The 23,024-nt window shown below is 42.7% G+C and overlaps 1 protein-coding gene across 1 annotated transcript in view; it reads right to left on the bottom strand.

Annotated features, from left to right (window-relative positions):
* Window positions 1-777: 777 nt before the first annotated feature.
* The window catches only part of AMOT (angiomotin), a 50,416-nt gene continuing 28,169 nt past the window's right edge, over window positions 778-23,024 (bottom strand). Inside the window, exons 8-13 of the mRNA XM_060002842.1 lie at window positions 12,826-12,975; window positions 11,902-12,092; window positions 4,298-4,420; window positions 3,065-3,297; window positions 1,244-1,930; window positions 778-894 (exon numbers count right to left, since the gene is read on the bottom strand). Coding sequence (XP_059858825.1) covers window positions 797-894; window positions 1,244-1,930; window positions 3,065-3,297; window positions 4,298-4,420; window positions 11,902-12,092; window positions 12,826-12,975 — 1,482 coding nt within the window. The 3' untranslated portion in view covers window positions 778-796. The remainder of the gene's footprint in view (window positions 895-1,243; window positions 1,931-3,064; window positions 3,298-4,297; window positions 4,421-11,901; window positions 12,093-12,825; window positions 12,976-23,024) is intronic.

The raw sequence follows: 23,024 nt of genomic DNA, 5'->3' as shown, positions 1-23,024 counted from the left end.
GCCTCGGATGGTCTAACTCCCTAAGAGAGAAGAAGTTGTACATCACTCAGCTAATTTACTCTCCTAGCATCTGAAAGCAATATATTAATTATCCAAATGCATAAATTACTCCACAGTATATATATGAATGTATGAACCTCCACGAGGGAACCAAAAGAATCCACTTCCAAAGCACCACTGAAATAAAGATAAACACAATCTCCTGGCCCAGGGTAGCTGGGAAATTGGGAGGGAAAATTAGCTCCAGCACCCTTCCACACCCCAATACTCCCTACCTTTTCTCCAGTTTACATAGCTCTTAAAACTATTCCCTTTCATGTGCCCGAGGCGAGAGCTCTTTCTGGATGCTGCCTAGATGGAAACTATACAAAACAGCACACACCCAAATCCTCTCTGGCTTCGACTTCTGAACTACATGTTACACACTGTCTTCCAAACATACTGTGCTCTTCGATTAAAGAATGATCCAGAATATGGAAATGCTAAACAAATTTCAGCACATTGAAAACACTGATGTATATCCAGCTATTAACAGTCCCAGAATTTGTATAAATCCCAACAATAAACTTTAGAGCACATTCTCATTGATCTGTCTTTAGAGGTACTCTCTAAGTGTACCAGAACAGACTGGAGTTCATATGGTATTACCTAAGTACTATGTTGTTTCAATAAAAAGTCCCTTTAAAAAACATCCCCCCACCCAACCCTTGTCCTCACCCTCAAAATAAGAACAAACAAAAGGGAAAAATGATTAAAAGCATTCTTGCTGATAAACTGCAGCTCTTGATTAGGCCATTTAGATGAGATATTCCACCATCTCTGCATCAGGCTCTTGTCCCAGGATCTGAATGGGAGCTTTTCTTTCCAGAGTATTGGAGTGGAAAACAGGGCCATCTAAATGGAAATAAGGGGTTAGAAAACACTTAGGGACAAGGTAAAAACTCAAATTTTAGAAGTGGCTTTAGAGCCCCCATTAAGCCTCAGGCAAAGTGACATTGGCCCACTACACTCCCCCTGTTGTTCACCTGAGCATTTACTTTTACTGGGAAAATGACCTTGACTCATCCCCGTTCTATCCTGGAGAAGTCATTTACAGACCCTCTGCCCCTATCTCCTCTGATTAATCCGCTTTAGAACTTGAAAAGCCCTGCCCATATGACCGGCTGTGCCTAAACAGCGGGCCAACCACCCGATCTGTCACTGAGGGCGGAACCCAGGGCTACCTGATCCAGAGAATTACTACCTGTCTTATCTGGATTGCAGCTCAAACTTGGTATAGACAAACGACGTGGTCCAGAACCGGCAGCTGGACTTGCAGGAGCCTCAGCCTGAGCCAAAGCTGGAGCTGGAGCTGGAGCTGGAGGAGCAGCTGCAGCCGGAGCTGGAGTTGGTGCCTGAGTCTGAGCTGGAGCAGAAGCCTGAGCCGCTGCTGAAGCCGGAACTGGAGTTGGAGCCGGAGCTGGAACCGGAGCCGGAGCAGCTGGAGCAAGCTGAACAGCAGCAGCAGCAGCAGGAGCAACAACAGCAGCAGCAACAGCAGAGGCAGCAGCTGGAATCTGAGCAGCAGCAGCAGCTGGAGAAACAGCAGCAGCGAGAGCAGCAGCAGCAGTTGCTGGAGACGGGGCGGCGGCGGTGGCGGCGGCTGGAGCGGCAGCAGCGACAGCCACTGGAGCAGCAGCTACCATGGTGGTGGTGTTGGTGGCAGCGGTGGCAGTGATGGCGGCAGCAGTGGCGGCAGCAGCAACTGGAGCAGGAACAGAGATGGGAGCGACAGCTGCGGTTTTGTTGGGTTCCGTTCCCCGTTCTGTTTGCGTGCTGCAGTCCCGGCTGCCTGTCTTGGAGTGAGCTGACAGTAGGGGAGTCGAGGGCGGCACAGGCGAGGGGGTGGAAGGGACAGACTCGGCACGGTAGTCTCCACCCAGGAGGATACCTACAAAGGAAAGAGGGAAAGAGCTTAGAAAACTACAGGCTATTCCAGTATAGACATCCGATTACCTCTTCTTCCTTGCAGGAGGTTCAGGAGGAATAGGAATGGTCCCAAATTCTCTACTTTTGCCTCCAGTGAACCCAGGAATCAGTTTGTCAGGCACCTCCCACCGTGGCTAAAAGCTTCTTTCAGACTTGGCAGATCCCTTCTGGTTCTCATTCTTTAATCCCCCAGCGAAACGTATTAAACCTTTAAGTGTCCTGGGTATCTGTTCTGATTTATTTTTCCAATGGTGATTGATTTCCAACGAGCTGTCAGAATGCTTCTACTTGGTTCCACTTATAACCAACACCAGCCATTACCAAACAGCTGGAAAGGATCAGGGAAAGAAGTCTGTGGTCGCAGAGGAGTGTGATAGTAATTGTGTGATCTAAGGTTCTAACCATGACCATGGTCCCCCAAATACCTACTCTAAGCAAAGGACACTGCAAGTGTCAGAGGACCAAGAAAGGTATTAGAAGCAACAAAGAGAGCTCAAATTAAAATATACATAGCTTGTTTCCTCAGCCTCCAAAAATGTGCCTCGTGGTATCCACAATACTTCTGGGGTTTTGATTAGAGGGGAAGGAATGGACAGGAATGGAATGAAAAAGTACATTCTGTTCTCATCTCAGAATATTCTGGTAACAAAAACCTGCCACCCAGCTCCATTTAGCTTAACTAGAACTCTGCGTCCTCCTATTATATGGGAGGAAAGAACACAGAAAAAGCTGGAATTTTGAAATTTTCAGTGACACGAAAGCCACATGGCCTTTGGACAAAGACAAAAGGTTCCGCATGGCCAAGGCCAAAGCTGAGAAGTTTTAAGAGGAAATTGAAGTTATCTTCTTTCCCACCCAAACAGAACTCAGGATTCTTATCGTCTAGGGCTGTGGCTTCAACCAGTGTTCTCTCAGTGAGACTTCATGGTGTCTCCTAAATATGCAGCCAGCCTCTCAGGAGGACAAAACCCAACCAGGTATATCTTCCTCTCTAGAAGTGGGACTATTACTCCTTCTCATTGCCACGTGGGCACATATCCAAGTCAGGGCTCTCTTTAAACGTGTCACTTTAATCTTCCTTATTTACTGTCATTACCTAGGCTCCCCTTCCAGCTCTTGTCATCCCGCTTCTCTTCCATGATGGGGGTGCCAGTCAGGGTGGAAGAATGGGAGAGCAAGCCTGATCCAGCATTGGAAATGGACATCAGAGACTTTGCTGGCCGCATGGATGACAGCTGCTCTGTCTTACTTGGCTCCTTCCGGGAACGCTGCTGGAGTACCTTGATCATGGCATCCTTCTCAATAATCTGGGCATGGAGGGTCTTAATCCTAGGAGCCAAAGACAAAGAACATATAAAACACTGTTGCCACCTCCAGGTTCTGGTCTCACTTCCTGCATGGACTTGAGCTTCCGTTATATTTTTGATTAGGGGGTGGTCTACTTATTTCTGAGTTGTAAGACAAGAGACAGTGTGCAACAATTTTTAATGCACACCCATATGGGCACAGAGGAACATCCAGGAGTTGTCAGTTAAACCTTAGGAAGCCAAAGAAAAGTATCTGTGAAAAGAAGGGCTGTATATGAGAGAGTAAACTGATGTAGTGGGTACCCTAGTGAAGAATCTGAGTCAATGGAAATGATGAGTCAGTCAGTGAGAAGATGAGAACTTCTAAGAATGGGCTACTTCGGCTAATAAGTAAATGATCACGCGCTTGTAAGAGACATCAGATGCCCTATCTCCGAGTTTGAGTGGATGTTCTTTTTTTTGTGTGTGTGGTACGCGGGCCTCTCACTGATGTGGCCTCTCCCGTTGCGGAGCACAGGCTCCGGACGCGCAGGCTCAGCGGCCATGGCTCACGGGCCCAGCCGCTCCGCGGCATGTGGGATCTTCCCGGACCCGGGGCACGAACCCGTGTCCCCTGCATCGGCAGGCGGACTCCCATCCACTGCGCCACCAGGGAAGCCCTGAGTGGATGTTCTTTTACCGAGCACTCTGCTGTACCACAGAGTTGAGGTGCAATGCTAGAAAGAATACCTCAGAGTACAAATACCAACAATTCAGTCCTGGCAGAGGGCATATGGAAGCAATTTACCAAGGACAATGGGAAAAGCAGTGTTACTTGGAATTCCAGAGTTAGTGGGAATGATCAAGGTAAAGGTCATTGCATCTCAAATCCTAAATAACAGGCTGGCAGGGGTGCAGGGGTTGGGGGAGGCTGCATTATCAGGTCCCCCTGTTGTGAATGAAGATGCTTGCCCTTCCCTACTGACCTATCTGGTCTCCATATCAACTTCTCAGATCCACCAGAGTCCAGATCAACATTTTACCTGCCCTCCATGTCAAGGCAACGCTTGTTGGCCATCAAGATTTCTTCTTCCTCCTTCTGGATGCGAGCTTCTAGAGCTGTGTCATAGCTGGTGTTAGGAGAGTGGCTGATGACTGTTGTGTCCCTGGGAAGGAAAATGGCAGTGATAATGACGGGAGGGCAACAAAATCTCTGTCCTAAGTCAAAAGCCTTAGGCTGGAAGGCCCTACACTGAAATCAAACTTATTAGGAAAGGTCGGTTTCCGGGTGACTTACTGATAAGAATCTCCAAGATGGGAAGGTTCAGCTTTCAGAGCTAGAAGAGGTTATTGACAGACATAAGTGCAAAAGTCAGTGATGAATTCTATGAGAAGTGCACAGGCTTGCCTTCAGAACTAGAGAGACACCCTCCCAAAACCTCTGGCAGAAAGTCCCTTCAAGTTTGTAGATCATGACCAGGCAATAGGAAGATATTCATATTTCCACTTTATATGATTATTTATATTACATATGAGATATGCCCACTTTATTCTCATGACAGTCATGAAGGGGAAAAGGCTAGACTTTGAAGGAAGTCAGAGAAAGTACCAAAGAGCTATTGCTACATTCAACAGCAGTAACTCCACCTGAGTGTTTGCTAGAAATGAACTCTAGACATGTCAATAGCCAAGTTCAGGTAGGGCATGGGAGCTGAGTGAGAAGCAGGGCCTTTGAGTCCGTGCCCCTTGATTCCTATCTAAGCTATATCTGAAACATTCAAGTGCCAAATCAATGAGTCTCCCCCAACTAAGTGACTAATCTCTTGCCAGAGTCCCAACTGCATGAGGGACCATCATGTTCCATCTGAAAGTGTCTCAGGCCATTAACTCAAGGGGTAATTAATAAGGAGAAGAGTGTGTGTGTGTGTGTGTGTGTGTGTGTGTGTGTGTGAGAGAGAGAGAGAGAGAGAGAGAGAGAGAGAGAGAGAGAGAGAGAAGAGAAGAGAAGTGAGGAAAGGAGAGGAGAGGAGAGGAGGGGAAAGGATGTAACCCATGGGCAAGGCTGATGTTTAAACAGCACAAGTCAAACACATAATGGGAATCCTATACCCTCCTGATAAGTGACGTCATGCATCTTTCTTTAGTTCATTTAGAACTAGTGGTAGAGAAAAGAGGGAAGGGAAGAAAGAAAACTGGATCGCATTTGAGTAACTTGGAGGGAAAGAAAACGAGTTTAGGAAGAATGCTGATGTAATTATATTGGTCTTAAAGAAAACCAGACTATAGGCTGAGGAAACAATGAACTGGCACTGCTGCATTATACTTCCTCTGAGAATGAGGATCTGTGGGAGAACTCCAGGCATCTCTTCTGCTGGCAGCTGGTTACGTCCTGTTAGCATAGAGATTGTGACCAGTGCAGATGGCTGTGAAGGAGCAGGGAAATGAAGAGGCAGAAAGTTGGTATTAAAGTTGGGGAATTTTGGTGAGCTTCTGCAAAACTACTGTTCCCCAAAATGCTTCACCTTATATGCAAGGCGGAAACAATTCATTTGAATGGTGAAATAACTGGAGAACAAGAAGGGAAAGGACCCCAGTGGCTTTCATCATTTGCTAAATTCAAAATATTTTAGTATCTCGGAATTCTACACTTGCTCTAGTGCAGTTCACTGGCTTGTAGTCCTACTGGGAATGGCCCCTGTGTTCCAAAGTACCCAAGAGGAAGCAGCATTGTGTAGTGTTGAGAGCACAGGCCCTGACTATAGGCCATGCCAGGGTCAAGTCCCACTTTCCCTAGTCCTCTGCCACTAACAAACTCTATGAGCTCAGGAATTGGGTTAACTGCTCTAAGCCTCAGGCTCCTTGTTTGCAAAATTGAGATAATAATTATACTTATATCTCATGGGATTTTGGGGGGGATGAAATGAAAGTTTGCATGTAAAACATGCAGTGCCAGGCACAGTAAAAACACTCAACAAGTTATTATTAAGGGAGAAAAGTGTAGGTAGAAAGAGAATAACATACAAGAGAGTATGAGTTGAATGAATTCCAGCTCTTGGTATGATCCTGGAGGCGATCCCCGCAGTGCAGAGTTCCAATGTGATGGCAGAGGCTTCAGAGGCAGGCCTCTTTTAAAAGTGCATAGTGTCTACGGACACTGGGGACTTGAGCGTACGGTTTGTCCCTGGGGGAGCCACTTTCATTGCATAAAAGACCATTCTGGGGACACAGAGCCCTGCCAGCTAATTGATATGGACACTGTGAACTCCTCAGGAATGGAGCCTGAAAATGTGGGGCACTTAGTGAATTCCTACAGAGCTGCCAGGACGGCCTTCAACATCAATCTTCCTTCTAGAAGACTGGGGCTACTGAGCAATGGCTTAAGCAAAAGCAAGCAGGCACAGCATTTGAGGGAGCAGCTTGGCCTGCTAACTTCCAGTACTCTGAGCCTACCCTTAAGCACATCAGTAGAGAGATGCTGGGCTTGAAATGACAACCTACAGACCCCAAACCGCATTATCCCTGAATTACTATCCTGCACCTCAAATTCTTAAGTAAATGGTTTCTGGCAACTATTCCTCCAGTCATCTTCTTTCTCCTTCCTCTGATGAAGTTATCCCCGTCACATTACTTACACTGCTTTCTAGAATGTCACCCATGACCTCCTAATTAAAACATCTAGCGGCCTTTTAAACTTCAAGTCCATCTTTTTCCTATCGGTAGCACCCTTTTGTTTATTTAAAATGGGAACTCAACCATGAGTGGAGCAGTGTGTTTGAAGTTCCTGGGAGGCTGGAGAGTGGATGGACATGGATAAGACTAGTCCCCGACTGTAGGGAACTTGCAAGGGGAGGGGAAAAAAGTAAATAATCAACTATTACAGAAATGAGTTTGGACTTTATTCCAATAGGCAGTGAAGCTTATTAGAGCTTTTCAAAGGGAATGAAATGATCCAAGCTGTGGTTCAGGAAGACAGCATTATCTCTGCTGAAATGTAATGGAGGGATTAGAGGGGCCATAATACTGGAATCGGGCAGACCAGTCAGAAAGGTTATAATCCCAGCAAGAGATATTGAAAACAGGACCCGGCGAAGTGGCAAGGGAAATGGAAACAGGCTACAGGACGCAGAACTGCTAGAACTTGGAGACTATTTAAATGTGGGTGTTAGGGAGAGGGAAGAATGAATGAGGACTTTGTTGTGTCTAATTCAAATGACCAGAAAAGATGGCATACTGCTCGTTTTCTGTGATAGGAAACCAAGGAGAACTTTCTTTCTTTTTGGAAAATGCCTATAATGGTTGTTTTTTTTTTTTTTTTTTTTTTTTTTTTTTTTTTTTTTTTTTGCGGTACGCGGGCCTCTCACTGTTGTGGCCTCTCCCACTGTGGAGCACAGGCTCCGGACACGCAGGCTCAGCGGCCATGGCTCACGGGCCCAGCCGCTCTACGGCATGTGGGATCTTCCCGGACCGGGGCACGAACCTGTGTCCCCTGCATCGGCAGGCGGACTCTCAACCACTGCGCCACCAGGGAAGCCCTATAATGGGTTTTGATTTTAGTTACAGTGGACTTAAAGTGTCTTATGGATAGCCATATGACAATATCCATCCAACAAGTTGTTGAAAATTCTAACTTTAATCTCAGAGATGTCAGAGTTACTATTTGAAGCTATAGTAGAGAACAAGATAACTAAGACAGAAGGTAGAATGAGAAGAAAGCAGGGGACGGAACCTGAGAAAGGCCTCCACAACGCAAGACTAGGTAGACATGCGTCACGTGTGTGACCAGTTTCTACCTTCTGCTTTCCCTTTCTTTACTTCCTTCTTTCCCAGATTTACTTTGTCCCAAATAAAAGTGAAACACTGCACATTCAGAGAAAGGTAACAACCTGATTCAGTAAATGCAAAGAAATAAATTACTGGTTGATCGGGTGTGTTATCTTTTTATCTTTTTGCTGCTATGCGGAAATAAATCACCATTTGTGAGCTGAAACTAAAGATCTGCACTGCCAAATCAGTTCTTCTGAGATGAACTCCTACTTGGTAGTAATTTCCCTCATCTACATTAAGCATCTGGAGAGGAATACTCTAGGAACACAATAATATGAAGTTATAATATAGGCCATGTTTTGTGATTATTTATAATAGTCTAAGAAACTAAATAATAAGCCTCAAATAGTAACTCTTGAACAGGTAATACTCCCTATTTCACCATCTTTGAAATCATCCTATCTGGGAGGCAGCAGAGTATATATAGCACTCAAGGTGTCAAAAGTGTAGATTTAAGTCCTGGTTCTTCTGCCTCTTAGTAGCTGTGTGATCTTAGGGGAATTCTTTAATTTGTCTGTGCCTCAGTTTCCTCATCTGTAGAATGGATACCAGTACTTCTCTCAAAGAATTATTGTGAAGATAAGCAATAACTGTAAAGCGCTTAGAAGCATATCTTATATAGTAAACACTACGTGTGATTTCTTGCATTGACAGCTTTCCCTTTGACAAGAGATGCTTCACAGAATCAAAATGCCGGAATGGGTATAAAACAGATAACCCAATATGTCTTCTCACCTGAGAAAAGACAGATGTCTATTCCTATATTAAAAATCTATATTTTATTATTCACAGTGGCCAAACACTGGAAACAATCCGAATATCCATCATCAAATGAATGCATAAACCGTGGTACATCCATGCTATGGAGCACTACTCAGCCATAAAAAGGAATAAACTATTGATATACGCATTAGCTTAGAGCAAGCTCAAAGTAATCGTGCTGAGTGAAAGAAATCAAACAGAAAAAGTACACATTATATGGCTCTTTTTATATGACGTTCTAGAAAAGGCAAAATTACAATGACAACAGATGTTGTCTGGGGTCAGGCATGGGAGGAGGGGGATCAAGTTAAAGGGGCATAAGGGCACTTTAGAATGTGTCCTCTATCTTGACGGTAGTGGTGGCTACATTATTATATATAATTACCAACATTCACCAAACCAGACACTTAAAATAAGTGGTTTTTAAATATGTGAATAGTACTTCAATTGAAAAATTTCTACAACTACCATTGTATGACCCCAGCAACATTTCCTAATTGCACAACTTATTATTTATGTATGAGCTATTATTTTACAAGTATATTAAGTTTGAGATACTTAATATCTCAGAATAATAAGCAGAATACACAGAAACTGAGCAGGCTGGTACAATGTGGCACTAGATGTAAGGATTTAAGTTGTATAGAGTTAGAAAGCATTTCCTTTCTTCTGTTACTTCTTCCTTTTGCCCTCTTTCTTTTTTCTCCTTTTTTTCCTTCCTTCATTACTCAAACATATGTTGAGCACTTTCCATCTGCAGCCAATATCCTAGGCACTTAAAAATTATTTTGGAAGAAAATAGAATATAAAGCCTTTACTACAGAAAGGGGTGAAGAACAGAACCTTGGTCAGTACATTTAGGGTTGGGAGGAGGGAAAGTGAAATCACTGGACAGAAAAGAAATGGCAAGAAGAGATGTTGGAAGGGAAGGCAGAAGAGCCCACAGGTTCTGAAACAAAGTTTTCTGAATGTTACTTTCCAAATTTGAAATCTCATAAAGAAAGAAAGAAAGGAGGAGAAGGAAACTAATCTCCGTGGCAGAGCATAAGAAGCAAATCTTTGGAAAAATAGTATAATCTTAGCAATAGAAGGGTCTGGAACAATCACCTAGTCCAATTCTCTCATTTTACAGGAATTCAAATACAATCTCTCAGTCTTTTCTGTGGGTTGTATTAATAGGCATCAAAAGGTACACAGTCCAGATATGGAATGTTTGTCCGGGAAACTATTACAAAGTGTTCCTATTAGGTGGGAACTGACTGCTTTTTACCATATTAAATGATAAGCATTTACTGAAAACAGTGATTGCATGGAAACTTTCTACCTGGTGATTTAAAGGAATTCAATTTAAATTAAATCTATTTTATGGGAGCCAACAGATTCTGGAAAGAAATCCATCTGAAGGGGGATTCTCCCAATATTCAAAACTTTCCAGGGAGGAAGGAAAGGGGTAGTTTCTTTATACAAGGCCCCCAAATGACAACCTCCTAGCTTTCCTGCATTTTGACTTGGAGTCTACTCTGAAGTCAGTTTCAACAGTGAACTTCCCAGCACCAAGAACCCTGGCTTTCCAACATTTTCTCACACCGCACACTTTCATGAGCTGTATCTTTCTAAGTTTCTGCTCAAAGATGACCAAAATGCCCTGCACCTCTTTGTCAGTGTTAGGGTTTCCTGAATAACCTCTGAACAAGCACTGGGCACAGGTGTTTTCTTGGGAACCAACAGCTAACATTACACTTCATTCTGCTTCTAAGCTGCCTACAAACTTATCAACCATCTTCCAGCCCAGCTGGGGCTTCTCTGCACTCTATTACTACACTGGCATGGACTGAGCACACCGTTCTCAGAAAAAAAAAAAAAAAAAGACAGGTAAGCTTAAGCCCATGAGGACCTCAAAATCAAGGCACAGGCAATTTCAATCTGTTTAAGGTTTATAGCGGGTATCTGGAGACAGACAGAGCATGTTAGAGAAACGTAAGATGTCTTCCTGAAGAATTGGGAATAGGTTTACAAACCACCAGTCCAGCTTTTAAGCATTGACCTTCCTCTGATTTGGGATGAGAAGGACTCGAAAATAAATGTATCCACTGCCTCCTCCACACACATATTCCAACCCAAAGTCTGGCAAGTGCTGCCAGGCTCTGCCGGCTCACCGCATTTAGGAGAATGCTAAAAACAACGCCGTGGTTTTTAATAACTTTCTGGATAGAGACCTATCTGGGTGCAATATGCTATAGCCTGCTTTAGAGACCCAACTCCAGACCATGGCCCTGTCTGTATCGCCAACAATCCACATCATCTCCTGATTTGAATTTAGCTTTTGTTTCTTTCCCAACTGATGATTACAAACAGCAGCGAGACAAACTGGATAAGAGCACTGTGTCCTCCAAAGAGCAATAATAAATGTTTATAATGAGAAAAGGGGAACACATAAAGGGCAAAAAATGAAAACGCCTCCTGCCACTTTCTCTCCCTTACCAAGTGGAATGTGACTGCTTACATGTGATGAACTTGGAGGCACAGAGAATGTGGGCTTCAAATATAGACCTTCTCAAAGGGCAGGGATAGATTCATGTTCAGCACAGTCTTTGGCATACCTTGGACAAGCCAGAGCTATCAAATGTCAGTAGCCACTCCTGAGTGACATTTAGTTTCTGAGTGGCATTTCTCTGGAGAAACTTCCATTCCAGTCCTGGGGCTAAACAGAGAAACCGACACATGTGGCTGAAAGAACCTGAGGCTTTGGGGAAGGAGGTGTGCGGACGTTCAGTTGATCCCATCTGCAAGTGTTCTGGCTCCTGAAGAAAGCTGAACTATGATTCCAGTAAGTTCGTCAGTAACTTTAATTTACAAATCCCGGACCCTCTGCCCCACAGTTGTTCAGTCTCTGCATAACCAGATTGAAAAAAAAACAAAAACCACACACTTAAGCAGAAACTGAGAAAAAAGAAACAACATTATGGGCAAAAAAACATGGAAAGTCTATTCATCAGTCACTTTTCTGTTCTCCACACCACCCCTGCCCTTCATTCAGGGACTCTACCAGCCAGCTACTTACCTCTGAGCAGCTACGGTGGCTGCAGCATCCAGAGCAAAATGTCTCATCACATTCTCCTCTAAATACTTCTGCTCCCACTTAGTCATGTCAGCTTCCAGGGCCAGGATCCTCTCCTCCTTCTCACGAAGGAGCTCCATCAGTGCAGCGGCATTGTATTCTGAAACATTGGTGGGCTGAGAGTTGCCCTGGCGCTGTTGGAGGAGATGCCGAGACCCCGGATGTTAATGAATTAGGACCACAGTGGCTGAGTCCCATTTGAAGAGCCCTCATTTTTGGAAAGGATTACTGCCCAAGCCACTTCAGTTTGGATTCCGATTCAGAAGCAAGGGGAATTCATAGGACTTTCTACCTCGGGCTTGAGTACGGGACTCTCGATCACGAAAGGAGCCTGCCGTGTCAAATGGTCGTGCTGCTCAGAAAGTGGATCAATGGTTTAAAAATCACTAGCCCTGCCGGCCAGCATGGTTCTCCATAGAAACGGAAATTAAAAATCTAGGATTTGGTCTCTGCCTTGCCCCTAAACTTGTTGTATGACCTTAAGGGAGTCATGCCACCTTTCCTGGGTCTTGATTTTCTCTCATCTAAAAATGAGGAGATATATGGCCAAATGATTCTAAAGACCATCTCCAATCCTAAAATGTCCAGGAGTCTATCTGTATAGTATCTTCACTTCTTATAGGGCCTACCGTTTCTGGGGTTCATATGAAAACAAAAAGTGCAAGATAATAGGCATTAAGGATTTTGCTGCGATAGGAAGCTAAGGAAGCCAACTTCATCTCTACAATTGGGAGGCGCCCTGGAGTAAGATCAGTTGGGGCAAAAAACCTGAAGATGAGTAAGAGTGTGTTTTTGGATTCTCATGTCAGACACTATCTGACAAATAAGCAATCAGGAGCAATCTCATTTTCTTGACGTTCTCTATACCTGCTGGATTCGGAGGGATTCCAGTTCTCTCTCCAGTCGTGTCCGGAGACGGTGCTCCAGCTGCTCTCGTTTTTCACACGCTGCCTGGAGCTGTACGAGAGCTTGCTGCATCTTTTCCACCTTATCTACGTACACTTGCTTCTTTTTCAGCTGAAAATCCAGGTTGGGAGAATTACAAGATAGAAGGAAAGAGAACAACAGGGTCAGTTATACAGCCCCCAAATCCAGCCTTGTGTTTAGATCTCTTCCTGTCCAGCTCCAGAAAAGCATGAATGGCAAGAAGGTCCTTCATGAGTATCGGGCTGCCTTGTATTTACCATACAGATAATGTCTCAAGGGATAGGAATTACGAGCTCCTTTTTCATCTCTCCCTCCTTCCCCATCTCTATGTTTTCCCCAAGTCTATTTCTATCAGTAGAGTCTGTCTTAGATGGCAAGCTCTTAAGATTCCCATTTATGGATGTCCTCACCTCTGCTCTTCTTCACTCTATAAACTGTAATATTCTGGGAGAGGGTATATCTTACTTTGGTCATTATAGTAGGGGAATGCTAAAAAAATAAAAGGGGGGCTCTCCAGGGAGAAGAGTTTAATTCGGAATGGAAAGGAAGCCTACCCACTTTATATAGCTGTCTCCTCTCCAAGTGAGAGAAAAAGGGTGGTCAACTGCTGCACGTAGAGGGAGGCCAGAATTGTCTTTCTGAACTCTACAGTCCTGGTAATTACTCGATGTAATCATCACTGCTCTCCTGGAATGTTTCTGCTCCTCAAAAGTGAAGCTGCTGGGACTTCCCTGGTTGTCCAGTGGTTAAGACTCTGCGCTCCCAATGCGGGGGGCACGGGTTCGATACCCGGTCAGGGAACTAGATCCCTCACGCCGCAACTAATGATCCCGCGTGCCGCAATGAAGATCCCGCATGCTGCAACTAAGACGCGGTGTAGCCAAAAAAAAAAAAAGTGAAGCTGCCATGCAATGGTTCATCTTTAGTCTCTTTATTGACCAGCACTGCCCCCTCCCCCAGTTCTTATTAAAAGAACACAGGTCACTTGCGATTTCTGCCTCACTCATGAGCCTGAGTTGATAACATTGGACCGTAATCTCTCAACTATCACTCTGGGACCTTTAAAGATATCTAAAGATGCAAAGTAATGAATCAAATCTAAGACTAAATGAGATCAAATATGATTCTGCCTCTTTGCAAGCTTATGAACCATAACCAAAAACAAAGGTAGAAGCAGGTTGGGACTAAGAGTTTGAGTTCTTTGTACCCTTGTAACTTCCAAGGCAAATCCCATCATGGTAAATCCCCGACTCTGTTGAAATGAAGGAATGAAGAGAATTTCAGAGCTTTTTAAAGAAGGCATACATACCCTCAACACCTAAGAAGATAGGGGAAAGTGCAGCCTTCCCAAATTGTTAGGAATGAGCAGATGGTGCTTCTTCATACCTATAATACTTGTGCGGGTGCCTCTCTTGCTAATAAAATCAACGCATGGACTCTTTCTAAAGTAGAAATTCTTCCAAGCTGGTCACATCTGTTATTATTATTTTCGTGAAACCTGCGGTTAGGGATACTCTCATTATTAAGATTTAAATGTGAAAATATTATTGATAACATGGTCCAAAGGAAATTCAAGAATTCAGCTCAACTCTAACTTTCCAACAAATTCTCAAGCCCTTGAGATACCTAGATAGACAGTTGCAATGTAAGAGGTTACCCACTTTACCAGCACTGCCCACATCCATTTAGCTGGGGCCAGACCAGCAGAACCAACCTGATACCCTCATTGCAGAAACCAGGTAAGACCTTCGTGGTAATGTGTCCAAATCACTGCTCTCTAGAATGTCCACTCAGACAGCAATGGCATGTGCTAATGGGGAAACTCTCCTTGTCTTATAACTGCTCTCTCTCCAAATTAGAATTCCTGAACTTTCTCTAGGTGGAAGAAAACTTATATTTTCCTACCAGACTTGCATTATGCCTTGCCTAGGTGACTGGGAAAACTTTAAAAATTCGTGCTACACTTCTTGACATTTCCTTTCATTCCAAGGCCTAGTTCAATCTAGCCTTGTAAACCAGTTGAGGTGAGTTATAAGTCTAAATGTTTTTATCCATTAGACCTTTCCCTAGTTAATAAAAGAAACAAAAATCGCCATTCTCATCCTCTCAATAAGCTTAAACCTTTCTTTCCTGGGATATGCGACTATTTGTAATAACACTGACTAGGGCAATCAAGACCTTTAGGCCATGGATGCCTCTGCCTTCCTATTTGCTAAGCTTTGAATAATTGGAGAGCAGGAAATATCCTCCATCCTTTGCCTTTTGGGTTCTATAATCCTGATGAGCTATTTAAAGTTGAATGCACTTATTTGTGAATCGCTCTGAAAACCCTAGGGGAGCAGTGCAATGTTAATGCAGACAGTGTTAACTATAATTACTGAGGCTTACGGGAGTTATAGTTAAAGGCAATTAAAGTTAGATAGTATGCAGTTCTTGCCTTGACGGTAAAGTACTGCAACGTAAGCTCAGAGAACTGAAAAATAAGCAGTCAGGACTAGGTGTATTTCTCTATGCCCTGCCTTTCTTGAGAAAGGAATCCTCAATGTCTTAGCTAAGGAATCCCCAGCAGTGGAAGTCACTGAGCCAACTGTCTGGAAGGGAAAAGCAATAAAGGCCCAGAGAGTTTTCTGAGTTGGCTGAAGATAGTCACACAAGTCAGACAACTTCCACAAACCAGGCCAAGGAAAATCCCATCGTGCTTTGCCACTGGGATGATTTTCCACAAGGTACCAGGACCTCTATTGTTGGCATAATTCTTCTACTTCCTTTTCTTTTGCATATCTTTTTTTTTATTGTGCAAAGTGCCAATCTATTATGTCAGCAGATCCAAATAACCATCGAGTAGTATGGAAAATCAAGGACATTTGCAGATATTAAAACCAAGAGTCACGGACATTAAAGTCCCCAAAATAACTATTTTAATAAGAGAGAAGATTTTACAACATAATATCCAAATCCCCAGGAATTTTTCCAGATAATTTAAAAATTCCCCAAACGCTTTGCCTATCATAGTTTTCTCTGAGGGAAACTTTTACATCTTCCCTAACGAATCTCTTAACTTTATGTCCAATTATGAATCACAATACCCATATACAGGACGAAGAAAAAGTGCAGCTCAGCTATAAACACCAAGATCACCTAGTAAATGCTTAATACCTAGGTAATTTAGGGTACAAAAGGACAACTGTTGGAAGCTACCAGTGCAAGACCCTCTAAAGATGCAATCCACAAAGCAGGCTATCTTCTAAGTTACATATTCTATGTTTTCTAGATCTCATCTATACATAGAAAGGAACAAAGGTCTATGCGGCTTATTAACACCTGTACTATCCTGAACTTTATATGCTTCACTTTTTCCTTCATTATGGTAAATCCCCTTTTCTGCCTCTCTTCTATAAACTTATCTCCTGTGCTAAGTTCCTCAAATGTTAGCTCAGTAATTAAGACATCCTAGATCCCCAACTTCACCTTTCAGTGCCATCAGAAATGTCAATGGTTCCTTCTAGGTAAAGAGAGAGGCCATACAGTAAAATCGTTAAGGTCATGAGCTCTGGCCTCAGGCTACCCCAGTCCAAATGTTGGCTCCCCACTTACTAGGTATGCAACCTGAGGAAAGCTACTTAATCTCCCTGAACTTCCCTTTACTCATTCATACATAACATAGAGATGATGATCATTTGATATACCTCTAAAAGGAGCAAATGAGATAACAAATGAAGTGCTTAGTAGAGTGTCCGGCACAAAAAGTGCACAGAGTTTTCTTTTTTAAAGAAAAAGTTAATCCCAAGTCACACATACTCTAGTCCTCTCAACATTGAACATTCATTCCAGATAGCCTTGACATGGTTCTCATTATCTCAATAACTCTAATAAACACATCAATTAAGACATTAAAAACACAGCTATTTTTCCCCAGGAAGACATATAACACTAGGCCTCAAACCCTTCAAGCAACAGAGCTTCAGATATCTTTATAGGGCAAGGCCTTTCACTGGAGATACAATTAGAAGAGAGTACTGAGTAGCTGCAAGGACACCATATTCTCTCAAAATGACACGATTTAGAGAGCACCTCCACTTTGTGAGAGATACTTTAACTATAGTCAAAGGTACTGTTTAACTGAAGACACTTAGGCAGAGCTCATTCCCTGCCACACGCGCATGCGCGCCGCGCGCGCACGCACACACACACACACACACACACACACACACACACACCCAGGAATTTCTATTTGACAGCAAATTGAAAGGTAAAGGAACAAGGTGGCAATCAGGAGACTTGGGTTCTTGTCTTAGCTCTGTTTTTAATAGCAATTTGCTTCCCTGTTCTCAGCCTCAGAGTCCCCATTTGTTAAAAAAAAATGACGGGGGTTTTGGGGGGTCAGCAAACCAAAATGGTCAGCAGTGGGCCAAATCCAGCCATGCCCATTCATTTACCTATTGGTTAGGGCTGCCTCCCTGCCATAATGGCAGAGTTGAGAGTTGCAGTTGCAAAAGAAACTCTATGGTCCACAAAACTGAAAATATGTACTATCTGCTCCTTTATAGATAAGGTGCCAGCCCTTGGAGTGATTTTCAAACTGTGTTCCACAGTCCTACTGTTCTAAGGAGTGCTTCAGAAGCCACTACAATGGGTGAGTTGTATCAAGTGGCTCCACTTTTATGTGTTTTACAATGAGGGTTCTACATAAAAATTTCAAGAAAAAGATTGTTACATCTTTGAAGATACATATGAATATCCAGTTGACCCTTGAACAGCATGGGGGTTAGGGGTGCTGACCCTCCCTGCAGTCGAAAATCCATGTATAACTTTATAGGTAGCCCTCCATATATGTGGTTCCTCCATATCCACAGTTCCATATCCAGGGATTCAACCAGTGGCAGATCGTGTAGCACCATAGTATTTACTACTGAAAATGTCTGCATTTAAGTGGATTCACACAGTTCAAACCAGTGTTGTTCAAGGGTCTACTGTATATATGTTCTTGTGCTTTGTCTTTTTTCCCTAAAGAATGGGCTTCCCATCTTACCTCACTCCATCATCTTTTCACACTTGACACTTCAGCATGGTTAAATAACTTTAGGTTCCCGAGGACCCCCTCGTATTTTAGCCCTCATTGCCTTTGGATATGGCATTCTCTCTCTTAGGAACGCCTTGCCCACTAGGTTTTAAGAAGTTTAAAAAAAGCAACAAAAAACCAGCAACAGTAGGATAGACAGATGTCTATCTAATAGTCTTTCAATTCACAAATATTTTATGAATCTAAGCTTCCCCTTTTCATCTTCACCACTGACCAGTAACTAAGGGGACTGGACAAAATGGGATCCTAGAAATCTATATAGGTATATTCTTGGAGGTAAAAAAAACCCCATAAAAGTCCTGCCTTCGTTTGTGTGTATGTACATGTAAGAGACAGATCACATAAGGTGTGTACTCTCTATAGGATCCTAGATGATTTATTTTTCTATGCCTTTAGTGTTCAAGGAAGTGAAAGTTCACTTGAAAAGTTTCTAAAGCCAAGGTAGTGGTTCTGGTGTAGAGACAAGTACCCACAGATCTCTAGAAGAAGCCAGAACCGAGTTCCCTCTAGATACTCAGTGAATGGGGGAACTCATTCCATCCATTTAAATTTTCTTACCAAATGCCAATTTTCAAAAACCTGTCAAAACCCCCCTTTCCTAGCTTCCCTAAACCTGTGTTCTCCTAACATAGTTCCTTAAATCATTCTTACTTTCTGTCTTGATCTTTTAGACCCACCTTCCCTTCCAATTTCATCCCCATCTCCTGCTATACCCCAAAGGTCCAATCTATGGTAGTTTACTCTTTTACCTCTATACTGACGGTTCTTAACTGGGGGTGATTTTATCCCCAGGGAACATTTAGCAATGTGTGGAGACATTTTTGGTTGTTACATCTGGGGGTAGGTTGCTATTGGTATCTTGTGACTGGAAGCCAAGGATACTGCTCAACACCCCACCATGCACAGGACAGCCTCCTCCATCACTATCACCAAAGAATTATCTGGCCCCAAATGTCAATAATGCTGAGGTTGAGAAACCCTGCTCTCCACTTCAGCACTACTGGAGATTTCCTTCATGCCACAATTCTCACAACTGCTTATATTCATATTTTAATGTTATTATTACTCTCTTTAGTCACAGACCCCTAGCTGGGGGCAAGATTTCTCACTCTGAAACAATGTGCCCCAATGTGCTTTCATCTTTATCCAAACTGCTATCCCTTCAATAGTTCAGCCATTATAATCATTTATCCTGTTTTTCCAGTCTCCAAATCTTGGAATTATTGTCCTTTCTTCCCTCTTTCCTTTGACCACCATATCCAATCTGTCACTATATCTTAATTTTAAATCACATCTCTCATATTCTTTCATTTCCTTACATTTTCATAGCCTACATAGTTTAAGTCCTTATTTCACAACTAAATGATTAGAATAATAACCTAATAGATCTTCTTACTTTGTTGCCCTCTCCCATCTACACACAAGCACCTATGCACAGATGAATACACACACATACACACACGCACAATCAGTCCATCTGACATACAATTGCTATAACAGACTTGCTCGAGTAGAACATTATGGCACTGCCTTATTTAAGAACAAAAGCAATCTACTGCTAGCACATCCACTGAACTACTATTGATTAGGTACCTACTATATATCGAAGGCAACTTTACACCTCCTCTCTCACTTCTTTAGACCACAGCTATTCTTTCTCATCCATATTTTAAACCACTTGGTATTTTTCAATTCACCCCCCGATCTACTGTCTCATTGTCCCCTGTCCATCCTAGATATGCCTCTTAGAAATGCCTTTGTCAATGTTCTAGGCTCCTACTGCCTTACAATTCTACCAGGCCTACTATGCAAATGATCAACCTTTGTATTAGTCTGATCATTTCTTCATCCTTCCTCACCATATCAGTAAACTCTCAAGGAGCTCTTCCTGAATAATCTTACCTGAGCCTGATCGCTGCTTTTCCCTAGAGCCTCTTATAACGTGCACTCTATTAGCAGTCATTTTATAAGATTTTGTTCAAGTGTGGATTCATTCATTCAACAGATATTTACTAAATGTTTATCACACATCAGGCCCTATTCTACAACTGAGAGCAGTAGTGATGCAATGGGAGGCAAGACAAAGTCTGTGCCCCATTGAAGGGCAGTATCCCATAAGCCACTTAAGGATAGGGCCCTCTATTTTCCTTCATATCTCTCTTAGGTTATAGATCTAGTTCATTTTTCACTACACTCTTGGTGACCAGTTAATATTAAATAACTGTCAAATACAAAAACAAGAATGAGCATAGCTTAGCTGTAACCGTGAAAATATAAAAATAATAAACACACACATTCATAAATGTATTCACTTTGCTTGGAAAGTCAAGATAAGGGTTTCAGATCATTCCTATTAAGAGGTAAGTTTTTAAAGGGGAGTCATAAAATTGGGAGGAAGAACAGCAGGAAGGCAACCTATTGAAGAATAGAGCAAATACTCTTGAGCTCAATCAATCATGTTTTTCCATTGCACTTCTGCAATAATTTGAACCCATTCCCAAGCATTTGGCAGATCTCTTAACCCCCTTCTGACTCAGGAAAATCTGATCCCTGCAAATGAATACCACGTGATGGCATCTCTTCCCTCCTTCCAACAACTGCAGATGTCTTTCAAATTTATTTTTTCAAGGATGGCTATACACAAAATTACCTCTAGGGCCCCTAAAGCTACCCATTTGTCTCAGCCATTTGTAAGGAAGTGATTTAATCATCAACCTTCTCCATTTATTCACTGGTGGACAAAGCATAGTATGGGATATTTTGGAATTAAGAGATCTGGGTTTTCTTCTAGATGTATTACTAACTGTATAAACTGTCTGCACTTTAATTTCCTACTCTACTGAAACTTCCAAGCTTCATAGTGGGGATGTAGTAAGTATTTGGAAATATTTTTGAAAGGTTAAAAATACATGGTAGGAATGAATCGGCAGAACACAGAGGATTTTTAGCACAGTGAAAATATTCTGTATGATACCATAATGATGTATACATATAATTACATACATTTACCAAACCCACAGAATGTATACTACCAAGAGTGAACCCTAATGTACACTATGGACTTCGGGTGATTATGTGTCAATGTAGGTTCATCAGCTGTAACAAATGTACCCCTCTGGTGGGGGCAGGTGATAACAGGGGAGGCTGTGCATATGTGGCAGCAATGAGTATATGGGGAAGTCTCTGTACCTGTCCCTCAGTTTTGCTGTGAACATAAAACTGCCCTAAAAAAGTAAAGTCTTAATAAATAATAAAAATATATAATATGGATAGAGGGGGTGGGCTACTATTATTAGGTAGATGAACACCAACATATACACACACTCTGATGACTAAAGGACATTGAGACGAATAATACAGAACCAAGTCCAGTGTCACAGAGGCCATCCTTCATTATGTCTGATTTTCATCTTCCCTTCTATCACCCAGAACTCCAAACACTTATGGTGTCACAAATGTCACAACTGAAGTGTACTTTCTTTGCTCCTCTCCTTCATACAACTAAGTTATATGTTACTCCATGAGCCTTCAGTGATTTCCATTTGATCTTATTTAGCCTTGCCCAGGAGCCCACGGCTCCAAGTAAGAGTTCCCTCTGAAGCAATTTGGTAACACTACCCTGGTATTAGCAAGTTGCCTGTGTCCACTGCCAAGAAGCTGTGGTCCACTGGTAGATATTAAAAGAATTGAAGAGTAAAAAAAAAAACCACGCCTAGAAACTTGCTACCAAGGGAATGGAGTTCATTCTCTTAAGGAGGCTAAAGAAAAATACACGAGACTTTCAATTTGGGAATTTCAAAAGCCAAAATCATAGGAAAAACTGAGAAAATCAAGCTTTGAGAAGTAGCTCCACCTCTATTGGGGGTGGGGAACATAATTTCTTATACTGAGTGGAGCAATACCTACTTCAAAGAAAATATGCTGCCATAAATATGGGAAAAGCCATCCTTAGATGAAATGCCCTTCAAATAAGTCAACAGAACACTCTGGAAGATTCCTGGGTAGATATGTATTTTATCTGAATTCCTATCAATACTCTCAATGCACACATAATTCATACCCTCAGATCTTCTGTCACATTTATAATCCATTATAACAATTGTATGAGTTTTACCTATACCAACAAAATCCTACTGTTTGAGGATTATTTTGGATTAGACATATAAATGTCTATGCCTAGGACATCTTCCTCTAATATTGGCAAAGAAGGAGACTAGTTATTGTGCTGTGTGGATAGGTGTGATAACAGAAAATGATGTATCTCTAAAACCAAAGAGACAAATCAAATAAATGGCAAGAGATCTAGAAATAAGAGAAAATATGAACCATGAAGAATAATGGTGGAAATGAGGTGAAACAATATGAATTTAGTTTTGGAGAATTGAGAGGAGTGGCAAAATGACTCTGGAAAATGCACCGCCACTAAGAGATTTCACTGCAATGTCTAAATGTCTGCACCAGACATTGCAGTTGAGAAAAGGTTAACACTTGGGTCCTTTTTTCCCCTGAATCTCTGTGGCTGTCAATCTAGCCTAAAGCCAAAGAACAAGGCTCACTGGCTCTTTCTGCCAGCCCTCCCACATTCCGCTCTATCCCTTCCTATGCACTCTGCTCAGTAAGCAGCCCACCCGCAGCATCTTCCCTCTTTGATCTTGCCAGGGCCTTTTTCCCACCACCCCTGAAACAATTACCCAAGCAGTGGCTCGGCTCTGGATCATCATAAGACAGCAGCCAGCCAGAAGCCTGGGCTGCCTTGAGCCTTGTGAGTGGATATGCCAGGCATCTGTCAAAACTCTCCAGTGAGGTCAAATTAGTGGGGGGCAGAGGGAGGTCTCTTTGAATGGGAGAATACCATGGTTGCTGTAGGACACAGAATTCTTTTGACTTGGAGTTTAATGAACCTCCACTTCAACAGGACCTACGTGTCCCGAAAGATAAGGGCAGGGATGGAAAGGCACCATTTACGCCAGCCAGCTTCCTGCTGCATAAGCTGTAGATTGGTGGCAAGACCTGGATTATAGTGAATCACCAAAAAACAGATCTGCTCTTTAGAGTGCTA

Source organism: Delphinus delphis, chromosome X (genome assembly GCF_949987515.2).
Source record: "Delphinus delphis chromosome X, mDelDel1.2, whole genome shotgun sequence".
In the NCBI taxonomy this organism is placed as follows: domain Eukaryota; kingdom Metazoa; phylum Chordata; class Mammalia; order Artiodactyla; family Delphinidae; genus Delphinus; species Delphinus delphis.
This window is presented reverse-complemented; position numbering and strand designations above follow the sequence as displayed.